Source organism: Pelophylax lessonae (genome assembly GCF_965119305.1).
Source record: "Pelophylax lessonae genome assembly, chromosome: 3".
NCBI classification, from domain to species: Eukaryota; Metazoa; Chordata; class Amphibia; order Anura; family Ranidae; genus Pelophylax; species Pelophylax lessonae.
Window position 1 is genome coordinate 491,263,797 of NC_138770.1, and position 12,126 is coordinate 491,275,922.

Below are 12,126 nucleotides of genomic sequence, written 5' to 3' on the forward strand. Positions count from 1 at the left end.
CCCGCACAGACCTGCCAATTGACATTGTGGACCTACTGTCGCTGCTGACCCTACAGCTGCCTTCAGTCCTCTGCTCCCTCCTCACTGACTCTACTTCTGAGCCCTCCCCCCCGTCTCCTAGACGGGGGGGAGGGCTCAGGACCCGCAAGGCGGCGCAGGTGTTCCCTTGCCCCGCTGAGTTTCACGCTACTGTGAATGATCAATGGCATCATTTAAAACGCACCTTTGTGGTGCCAAAAAGGTTTCAACTCCTTTATCCCTTTGCGTCTCCTACGGATTCGCGCTGGTGTGTGGCCCCTCAGGTGGATCACACTGTGGCCAGATTGAACAAGGCCACTCTAGTACCCACCGAGGATTCTCCGGTGTTTAGGGATCCTACGGATAGGAGGGTGGAATCCCTTGCCCGCCATGCCTACATGGTGGCAGGTTCCCTGCTAAAGCCCATTTTCGCCTCTGTCATGGCGGCTCAGGCTGTGGCGGACTGGACCAAGGTGCTGAAACGCACCCTCGTGGCTGATTCCGCTCCTCCTACTACCGTGGCAATGGTGGACCAGATCCATCAAGGAGTCATGTGATTGTGTGATGCGGCCTTGAATGAGGCCCCATTGGCTGCGCGCCTGTCCAGTGTCGCGGTCATTAACCGTCGCCTGATATGGTTAAAGAGCTGGTCGGCTGACCAGACTTGGAGAAAAACAGTGGCTGACATCCCTTATGCGGGGTCTCGCCTGTTTGGGGAATCCCTGGATGAATTGGTTAAAGGGGTCACTGGGGGCAAGAGCACTCTGCTGCCCCAGAATCCTAAAGGCAAGTTTTTCCGTGGTAAGCGGGGCCCCTCCTTTAAACCAGATCAGGTGTCCTTTTGTGCCGTCAAGGCACAGAACAAGGGGAAACCCTTCAAGGGCCAGGGTGGCCACAGAAAGCCCTGGGCGGGCAAGCAAGAATCCGGCCAGGCTGGTGCGGCAGCCCAGTCCGCCTCTGCCTGATGGGACGCCCTCACCCGTTTCCGGGGTGGGGGGACGTTTGTGCGGTTTCCTCCAACCTTGGCTGCTCCGAATTCCGGACAGATGGGTTCAGGAAATCATTCGATCAGGTGGTGCAGGATCTCCTCGCCCAGGTGGTGATCGTCCCGGTGCCTCATCGGGACAGGTTTTGGGGGTTTTACTCGAATCTGTTTACCGTGCCCAGAAAGGAGGGCAAGGTGCGTCAGATTCTGGACTTAAATGCTCTGAACCGCTTTGTACGCGGTCGGAAGTTCCGCATGGAATCACTCTGCTCGGTGGTAACCTCCCTGAGTCCAGGCGAGTTCCTGGCCTCTATCGACCTGAAGGATGCGAATCTGTACATCCCCATTTTCGAGGGTCATCAGAGGTACCTCCGATTCGCCATCGCTTCGGCTCCAAGGGTGTTTACCAAAGTGCTGGCTCCAGTTCTGGGCCTGTTGCGGGCTCAGGGCATTGCGGTCTTGGGATATCTGGACGATCTCCTGTTAAGGTTGAGTGCCAGCCAGAGCCTGCTGCGCGATCTGTCCACTACGGTGCAGACGCTTCAGGAGTTCGGATGGATCATCAACGTGCAGAAGTCGACTTTATCTCCTTCTGTTCGTCTCCCATATTTGGGAATGGTTCTGGACTCTGCTCAAGCGAAGGTGTTTCTGCCGGAGAACAAGCTCCGGACCCTACAGGACGAGGTCAGAGCCCTCCGGGACAACGAATCCTTGTCACTCAGGACCTGTATGCGGGCCCTGGGGTTGATAGTGTCAGCCTTCGAGGCGATACCGTTACCACAGTTTCACACAAGGTCTCTCCAAGCGGAGATCCTGAAAAGATGGGACAGACTCCCGTAGTCTTTGGATCTGAGAGTGTCTCTGTGTCACCAAACCAGAGTGGATCTTCTGTGGTGGCTTCAGTCCCCAGCGGTGGCGCAAGGAAAATCCTTCCGGCCCTTGCTGTGGACAGTACTTACCACGGATGCCAGCCTGTTGAGCTGGGGAGGAGTCCTGGGCAACCTGTCTGCCCAGGGCGCTTGGTCGGTGGAGGAATCCTCCCTCCCCATAAACATATTGGAATTGAGAGCGATCAGGCTGTGCCTACTCCATTGGTCGGACCGTCTTCAGGGCCGCCCTGTACGTATGCAGACGGACAATGCCACTGCGGTGGCTTACATCAATCACCAAGGGGGCACCAGGAATGCCCGGGCAGCCCAGGAAGTGACCAGTATTCTGTCTTGGGCCGAGACTCATGTCCCGGCAATATCGGCAGTTCACATTCCAGGTGTAGAGAATTGACAGGCCGATTACCTGACCCGCCAGACCCTGGACCAGGGGGAATGGTCCCTACACCCGGAGAGGTTTCAAATGCGGTGTGTGAAATGGGGATCCCCGGATGTGGATCTGTTCGCGCCTCGGCTAAACCATAAGGTGGAAAGGTTCGTGGCAAGAACCCGCGATCCTCTGGCAGACGCCTCGGATGCGCTGGTGGTGCCCTGGCATCAGTATCATCTGATGTATGCCTTTCCTCCGATTCAGTTGTTGTCCAGGTTCCTTCGCAGGTTGGCCTCGGAACCAACATTGGTGATTCTGGTGGCACCGGACTGGCCACGCCGGTCCTGGTACGCGCACATCATTCACCTGGCAGTCGAGCCTCCATGGCGGCTGCCAATGTGAGATCTACTGTCTCAGGGACCGATCTTCCATCCTGCTTTACAGTCGCTGGCTTTAATGGCATGGCTGTTGAAAGCCAGGTCCTGAGGGACAGGGGTCTCTCCTCAGAGGTCATTCCTACCTTAATCAAGGCTAGGAAAGCATCATCTGGTAAGATTTATTACCGTACATGGAAAGCTTATTTTGCCTGGTGTGAGTCCAGGGGCTTCTCTCCTCGTTCATACAAGGTGGCGAGAGTGTTGGCTTTCCTTCAGACTGGTGTGGACCAGCGCCTTGCGTTTGCCACGATTAAGGGCCAGGTATCTGCACTGGTAGTCCTTTTCCAGCGCCCCGTGGCATATGATTCTTTGATTCGCACCTTCATTCAAGGTGTGCGCCACTTGACCCTCCTCGTAGGGAGCCCTTACCTCCATGGGACTTGAACTTGGTCCTGTCCGTATTGCAACGTTCCCCGTTTGAAAACATCAGGGAAATCTCGTTACCTCTGCTGTCTAGAAAGGTTGCCTTTCTTGTGGCAATCACTTCTGCTCGCAGAGTGTCGGAGTTGGCGGCTCCCCTTACCTGGTGGTTCATAGGGATAAGGTGGTCTTGCGACGTAACCTGTCCTTTCTTCCAAAGGTGGTTTCTGATTTTCACCTTAATGAGGACATTGTTTTGCCTTCGCTCTGTGCGAAGCCTAAGCATCCTAAGGAGGTTGCTTTGCATTCCTTGGATGTTGTCAGGGCGATCAGGGTTTACCTGTCGTCGGCTGAATCCTTTTGGAAATCAGATTCTCTCTTTGTCCTTCCTGAGGGACCTCGGAAGGGTATGGCTGCGTCTGCGGCGACCATTTCAAAATGGATCAGACAGACAATTGTACAGGCCTATTCGTTGAAGGAACGGGTACCTTTGTTCCCTGTCAAGGCACACTCTACCAGAGCGGTGAGTGTGTCCCGGGCTTTCTGACATCAGGCTTCGATGGCCCAGGTGTGTAAGGCTGCGACTTGGTCGTCAGTACACACCTTTTCAAAATTTTACAAAATTGATGTTCTGGCATCGGCTGATGCCTCCTTTGGCTGCAAGGTTCTCTGTGCGGCAGTACCGTGAGGGGACCCTGGTTTTATTGTGGGTCCCTGGCTGTTGGGGTTGTTTATCCCCTTGGTTATTTGCTTTCCTGGGTTGTTGCTCCTGTTGAGCCTTTTTTGTTACCCAGTAGGTTACCTTTCTGTTCACGTAAGGTCCCTTTCTCTGTTGTGGGTACTGCGTTGCCTTTCTGGCAGTTGCGTTGCCCACCCCTCATGTCTACACTGCTTTGGGACATCCCCATTGGTGAAGACTGTATGAGTGGGCGGCGACTGTCGGAGGACGTAAGAGAAAACTGATTTTGTGTAAAATCTTACCGTAAAATTCCTTTCTCTGAGTCCTCCGACAGTCGCCGCCCCCGCCCCTCTATTAGGGTTCTTATACACTTAACTGCTTGCTACCAAACTGAGTTGGGTTGGCTGATTGCAGGGGGTATTGGACCAGTGGGACAGTCCCCATAGGTGCGTCTATGTAAATGCTTTGTTTTTTTATCAAGTCTTATGCCTAGTTACTCCTGTGGAGATGAAGTCAATACCTCATTGGTGAAGACTGCATGAGTATGAGTGGGCGGCGACTGTCGGAGGACTCGGAGAAAGGAATTTTACGGTAAGATTTTACAAAAATTCTGTTTTTTAAACTCATTCAGTTACGCTATGCCTTGATTCACAATTGCATGCACTATAATTTTTTTTTTTTTATTTGCTTTTTTTTCTCACAAAAGTGGAGTTATCCTTTATTCTTGAAAAATACTTTCAGTAGAGGTACTTAGTCAACCGTAAGTGGATTTAACCTCTTGCCGACTGCGCATAGTATATTTACTGCGGCAGTCAGCCCCGGCCAGGCAGAGTGACGTAGATCTACGTCGCTAGCCTGTCACCGGGTTTTGAGCCAATAGCGGGCCCGCTCGGCTCGTTCACAGAGGAGTCCGGGCGTGTGACCGGTGGACCCGATGTCTGCCGGTCACACTACGATCGTCGGTAGAGTGGGAGAAAGGCGGACAGCTTGTGTAAACAAGCCGCCTGTCATTCTCCCCTGTGTAAAAATGGAGATCAGACGGTTCTACTATGTAGAACTGTTGATCTCTGTTTTTACAATAGGAGACCTGTCCCACTACAGTTAGAAACACGCCCCTAGGACACACTTAACCCCTCCCTGTCCAATACAGTTAACCCCTTCCCTGCCAGTGTCATTTTTACAGTAACAGTGCATATGCATAGCACTGATTACTGCAGTAATGTCACTGGTATCCCCAAAAGTGTCAAAAATGTCAGTCAAGGGTCCGATCTGTCCGCCGCAATGTTGCAGTACCGCAAAAAAAATCGCAGATCACCGCCATTATTCGTTAAAAAAAAAACACCAAAAATGACAAATATCTTTCCCTTTGTTAGTAAACGCGATAACTTTTGCGCAAACCAATCAAAATACGCTTTTTTTTAGCATAAAACAAATTTGCCGAAAATGTTAAAAAAATTTGATTTTTACATTTTTTTGGGGGGGAAATTTCATATAAAAAAAAGTGAAAAATATTGTTATTTTTTCAAAATTTACGCTCTTTTTTTGTTGATAGCGCATGATCAAAAAATCGCACAGGTGATCAAATACCACCAAAAGAAAGCTCTGTTTGTGGGAAAAAAGGACGTCAAATTCGTTTAGGTACAGCGTCGCACGACCGCGCAATTGTCCGTTAAAGTCACGCAGTAAAAAATCGCAAAAAACCCCCTGGTCAGGAAGGGGGTAAAATCTTCGGGGCTTAAGTGGTTAAACATGCTTGGGACAAACCTAGATTTAAACTCAGACAAAACCGTTAAAACAAAACTAAGATACTTCTTTTGGGTGACAGGCCTCCTGCAATTCTGTTTGCGAGATTTTACTGTGATTCGTTGGGCAATAATCGCGGCAAAATCGCGCCGGGCGTCCCGCGATTTGCAATAATTCGGGATCTCGGACAGAATCGCGATCCGATATGCCAGTATGTGAACAGAGGTTCCTGCTTCTTGAGGGTGTATTATTTCTGGTTGGTGAGCTTCAGTTGTTCCTGGTTTACCTGGTTGTCTAGGTTTAGACTTTTTGGGAATTATGTGCATTGCTGTGTTTTTCCCACCCCCTGCTTGTTACAAACTGAAGTCCTATAGCGGGAAGAGAGAAGTATACCCCCTAGGACTGCCCTAGGGGTGTAGTTTTGTTTCCACCTAGTCCTACTCCTATGTAGAGCAGCATAACCCAAGGGTCAAAGAAGATATAGAGCTGTGTCCGTCGATGAACTTCAGAGAAAAGGGTTTTACCGTAAAACAAAAATCCAGTTTTGTTTTTTTTTACAGAGACCCTACAGAATAAAAGGGTAATGGCTGCAATATTTTATGTTACACTGTATTTGCGCAGCGGTCTTTCAAACGCATTAAAAAAAAAAAAATACACTTTTTAGTTTTTTTTTTTTTGTTTTTTTTATTCATTAAACCGTTTTTTTTATATAATGTGAAAGATATTACGCCAAGTAAATGGATACCTAACACGTCACGCTTTAAAATTGCATACGCTTGTGGACTGGCCACAAGCATTCCCTCTGCACTTGAAAGTATTCAAAACCCCAAGATCTGCTTTTTTGAATTTTTTAAAACTGGCGCTGTTGGCTTTTGAGTAAACCGGAAGTGCAGTTGTGACGTTTCCAGTTTTATTACATCAAAGACCTGATCAAAGCAGATTACAGCTTTGTTCGGGTCTCCAGCCAGCCAGTGGACGTGTCAGCTGGTCATTCGGGTCTCCCGGTGGGACAGGAGACCCGGGCGAAACGGCAGAAGTGGGGGGGGGGGGGGGGAGTGGCTGCTTTGTCGCATCAGTTGTTATCACAAAAAAAGCTGACCGTTCGCTCTAAAAAAAAAAAAATCGAACAGGGTGATGCCTGCAGTGGTTCAACCACTTGAGCAAAATGACGTACAGGTACGCGATTCTGCGGCAAGTGGTTAAAGAACTGACACCAGACGCAAAAAAAAGCCTGTTAAATCTGAGCAGTGGATGTCAAATAAAATAGTTTTTTCTCCCCATTTTTTTCTTGAATTTCTGGCTAAATTAATGGCGGAGAAGGGTCTTGGTGTCCAGTTGGAGTATAAACGTAATAATAATATGCAATGCCATCTTGCAGTTTCAGTAGGAAGCAGAAAGCTTTCTTGTATTAGAATCATAAACTCAAGAAAGAAACATAATCCTACTCTATGCAGCGGTAGACAGGCAACCTTTGAGGGGAGGAAATCTACCTGAATACCATGAGAGTTCAAAGATCACCGGGGTTCAGAACCATTTTTTCCCCCAGAAATTACCTAGCAATGCCTCACTGCACCATAAGGAAAACTTAGAAAAATATAATAAAACTAAAACAAATCTCACTGAAAACATATAAACTTCACCTACCTTAAAAGTGGACAGTGTCTGTCAGTAGGACAGTGGATGGTGTCAGTATTTTTTTTTTTTTTTACAATTTTATTGTTGGGGGGCTTTGGTGAAAGGGGAGCGCATGGGGGGGGCAGCAGAAAAAGAGGAACAAGGATAGGAGGGGAGGCATTTACTGTAACTGATCCACGGATTTTCCTCCTGCAGCAGCTGTATGCCAGTGAGGGAAAAGAGGAGAAGCTGGCTTTCAGCTGCTGCAGGAGGAAAATAAGGGAGATCATCAGAAGACAGGTATTTAAAAAATCTGAATTCCCAGCAAGTGGCTTGGAATTCAGATTTTACTGTCCCCCTCCTACCCTGGTGCCGAAGGCAGCTGCTTAAGCAGCCTTATGCCGGTGTCAGCCCTGCCCATAGCAGTGTCCTCTGTCCCCTTAACAACACCTCCCCCCACAGTAGTGTCCTCTGCCCCCCCCACATTTTTTCCCCATAGCAGTAATCTCTGCCCCCCCCCCCCCACTCTACGGCTTTGTTCTCTGCCCGCCCCCCACCCCACAGCAGTATTCTCTATCCACCCCCACCCACAGCAGTTTTCTCTATCCACCCCCCACCCCACAGCAGTGCTCTCTGCCCCCTTCCTCCCAATAGCAGTGTCCCATGCCCCATCTTAACCCCATAGCAGTGTCCCCTGCTTCCTTAACATCACCCCTCTGCACAAGCATAAGCAGTGTCTATCCTACTGGCTTATGTACACAGAACAGAGTGGAAGGTAGCATAGTTCTGGACAGAGGGCGGAAGAGGGAGTTGCCAGGGTGACTTTTCATAATAACAAGCTGTTGTTTGGTTGCTAGGACTACACCACGCAGTATGCATCCAGGGCCCATAACACGCATGTGAAGGCTGCATGATTGATTACATATGAGTGGCTATGATTAGCTGCGTGAGCCAGCAGCCTCCCATTACTTTCAGTGGCGCTGTCTCCCCCAGCTAATCACCGGGGTTTGGGTTCTCGCATATAATTGGCGTTGGGTGCATTTGCAGGTATGAAAGCACCCTAATGGTGATGTGTGAACATATTTTATAAATACATTAGTTGTGCATAAAGCAAAGTAGGTGCAAAATTGTTTACTATAAGGTCAACGCAAAAGACACGGGGGCCACTCTGGCCTGAAAGAAAAGAGCCCTAAGCCTAGTACACACGGACCGACATTTGGCCGGTGTGTGCTGAAGTTAGTCCGACAGAAGCCGGCTTCTGTCACAGAGGCATGACCCAAAAAGGTCTGCTGATTAGGGCTCTCAGCCAATAGTTCTGGCAGGGGGCGTCCCCTCTGTCAGAACACTGTAGAACAGCAGGGGAAATTGCTGTACTAACATCAGATTGATAATACAGTGGCTCCTCCTGCTAGGTTGAATAAAAAAAAAAAACTAGTGTGTGCGAGGCTTTACCCTTCACATACAGAAAGGGGTCAAGCTATAAAAATAAAAAATAGAGGTGGTGTGTTCAAAGGGAATATGGGGCTGCCATCCCAAAAATCTAGACAACCAGGAAGGGGGTCCCCCGCTAACAGGAATATATAGGCCCAAGTAGTATGTAATCAAAAATTAGAAAATGTCAGTAAAAGTAGTAAGCAAATTTTATTTGGCATAAATAATAAAAAGTACAGACAGGTAGATCACTTCAGAGAAGAACAATAGAGTACATTATGTTCTACATATACTGTGAAAATCACAGATCAAAACCAGAGCAATTACACACACAAACTCAACACGTTTCAGAATGGAATTCTTTCTTTATAGTGGTAGAACATACGTCAGCCAACTAGATTAAAAAACACCAAAAACATCCCTCATAGTATCAAGAGGGCTATTGTCACACTGCCGACATGTACAAGATTAGGACCCTTGGGGAGCGCAGCCAAGAAACATCCAGCAAGAAAGCCAGACTGGTCAGTAGCCACGGATAAGAAGGAATTCAGGTCCAGGATAGAGGGGCCTGCAACAGCCACCACACTATGGGTCCAGGATAAACACGAGAAACAATAAAAATGTGGAATAGTCTTCAACAGAAGTTAGTTCTAACTCACTTTGTGGGTTGTGAATGAGTTTAAAATAAGGCAGATTAAATGGCTATTAATTTATAAGAAATAGTACTGTAGAATGTGTTCCAGGGACTATCTAATGGCTTTGGGAAACCAGAAAGAATTTTGTCCTGTATTAGTGCAAGTTTAATCATGCTTTATAATTTTATTTACTGTTCTCTGAAATTATTTTTTTTCATATAACTATCTTTTCTTTTTATATTGTCAGTTCTCCGTGCAATGAAAGAGGACAGTGAAAAAGTTCCAACATTGCTAACTGACTACATTTTAAAAGGTATGTTCTGTTATGGTAATGTATATGAAAACCTTGACAACCATTTTCAATGCTCTCTTTGCATCTGTTAAATACAGCTTCCCCTAGAATATGATTCATGCATGTTTTTATTCCCTAGTGCATAACTTACATTTATCAACATTAAACCTAATTTACCACATAGTTGCTCAATTAAATTGTGCATCGAGGTCAGCTTATTCACATCCTGGAAGAATTTTATTGCACTGCCTGGTGTCATGTGACTCCTTAGTGTTACAAGGTCTCAGGTGTGAATGAGGAGCAGGTGTGTTAAATTTGGTGTTATCGCTCTCACTCTCTCATACTGGTCACTGGAAGCTCAATATTGCACCTCATGGCAAAGAACTCTGAGGATCTGAGAAAAAGAAATGTTGCTCTACATAAAGATGGCCTAGGCTATAAGAAGATTGCCAAGACCCTGAAACTGAGCTGCAGCACGGTGGCCAAGACTATACAGCGGTTTAACAGGACAGGTTCCACTCAGAACAGGCCTCGCCATGGTCGACCAAAGAAGTTGAGTGCACATGCTCAGCGTTGTATCCAATGGTTGTCTTTGGGAAATAGACATACGAGTGCTGCCAGCATTGCTGTAGAGGTTGAAGGGGTGGGGGGTGAGCCTGTCAGTGCTCAGACCATACGCCGCACACTGCATCAAATGTATCTGTATGGCTGTCGTCCCAGAAGGAAGTCTCTTCTAAAGAGGGTGCACAAGAAAGCTCGCAAATAGTTTGCTGAAGACAAGTAGACTAAAGACATGGATTACTGGAACCATGTCCTGTGCTCCGATGCGACCAAGATAAACATATTTGGTTCAGATGGTGTCAAGCGTGTGTGGCGGCAACCAAGTGAGGAGTACAAATACAAGTGTATCTTGCCTACAGTCAAGCTTGGTGGTTGCAGTGTCATGGTCTGGGGCTGCCTGAGTGCTATCGGAATTGGGGAGCTAAAGTTCTTTGAAGGAATTATGAATGCCAACATGTACTGTGACATACTGAAGCAGAGCATGATCCCCTCCCATCAGAGACTGGGCCGCAGGGCAGTATTCTAACATGATAACGACCCCAAACACACCTCCAAGACAACTGCTGCCTTGCTAAAGAAGCTGATTGATGGACTGGCCCAGCATGTCTCCAGACCTAAACCCTATTGAGCATCCGTGGGGCATCCTCAAACAGAACGCGGAGGAGCGCAAGTTCTCTAACATCCACCAGATCCATGATTTTGTCATGGAGGAGTGGAAAAGGACTCCAGTGGCAACCTGTGAAGCTCTGGTGAACTTCATGCCCAAGAGGGTTGAGGCAGTGCTGGAAAGTAATGTTGGCCACACAAAATATTGACACTTTGGGCCAAATTTGGAAATTTTCACTTAGGGGGTGTACTCACTTTTGTTGACAGCGGTTTAGACATTATTGGCTCTGTTGAGTTATTTTGAGGGGGCAGCAAATTTACACTGTTATACAAGCTGTATACTCACTACTTTACATTGTATCAAACTGTAATTTCTTAGGTGTTGTCACATGAAAATATATATTAAAATATTTACAAAAATGTGACGGGTGTACTCACTTTTGTGAGATACTGTAATTATCCAGATATTGAACTGCTCGCTCATCTAAGGCTTGGCACTTTTAAATGTCTCACTGGACAATTTTGTATGTCAATTGATGGATGCCCCAACTAAAAACAAGGCTCTGCTAGACCTACTAATCACAAGCAAACCAGAGCTGATAGCAGATGTGGAAGTAAGGGATAACTTGGGAAACAACGATCACAGGGCAATTACGTTCACTCTAAAGCACAGGAAATGCAGACACGAAGGTAGCACAAGTATATATAACGGTGTAAATTTAGTGTCCCCTCACAATAACTCAACACACAGCCATTAATGTCTAAACCGCTGGCAACAAAAGTGAGTACACCCCTGAGTGAACATGTCCAAACTGAGCCAAAAGTGTCAATATTTTAAATGGCCACCATTATTTTCCTGCACTGCCCTAACTCTCTTGGGCATGGAGTTCACCAGAGTTTCACAGGTTGCCACTGGAGTCCTCTTCCACTCCTCCATGACGACATCACGGAGCTGGTAGATGTTCGATGCCTTGCGTTCCTCCACTTCCCGTTTGAGGATGCCCCACAGATGCTCAATAGGGTTTAGGTCTGGAGACATGCTGGGCCAGTCCATCACCTTTACCCTAAGCTTCTTTAGCAAGGCAGTGGTAGTCTTGGGAGTGTGTTTAGGGTCTATATGTTTGAATACAGCCCTGCGGCCCAGTCACCGAAGTGAGGGGGTCATGCTCTGCTTCAGTATGTCACAATACATGTTGGCATTCATGGTTACCTCAATGAACTATAGCTCCCCAGCAGCACTCATGCAGTCCCAGACCATGACACTCCCACCACCGTGCTTGACTGTAGGCAAGACACACTTGTCTTTGTACTCCTCACCTGGTTGCCGCCACCATCTGAACCGAATAAGTTTATCTTGATCTCATCTGACCGCAGGACATGGTTCCAGTAATCCATGTCCTTAGTCGGCTTCTCTTCAGCAAACTGTTTGCGGGCTTTATTGTGCATCATCTTTAGAAGAGGCTTCCTTCTGGGGCAACATCCATGCAGACCAATTCAATGCAGTGTGC

At 47.6% G+C, this 12,126-nt stretch overlaps 1 protein-coding gene across 2 annotated transcripts in view; it reads left to right on the top strand.

The window, feature by feature from the left end:
• Positions 1–12,126, top strand: part of FEZ2 (fasciculation and elongation protein zeta 2) — a gene marked incomplete at its 5' end in the record, with an annotated part of 232,690 nt that overhangs the window by 201,899 nt on the left and 18,665 nt on the right. For both annotated transcript variants that reach the window (XM_082251940.1, XM_082251941.1), the window contains one exon: positions 9,407–9,472. In XM_082251940.1, the coding sequence (XP_082108066.1) occupies positions 9,407–9,472 (66 nt within the window). The remainder of the gene's footprint in view (positions 1–9,406; positions 9,473–12,126) is intronic.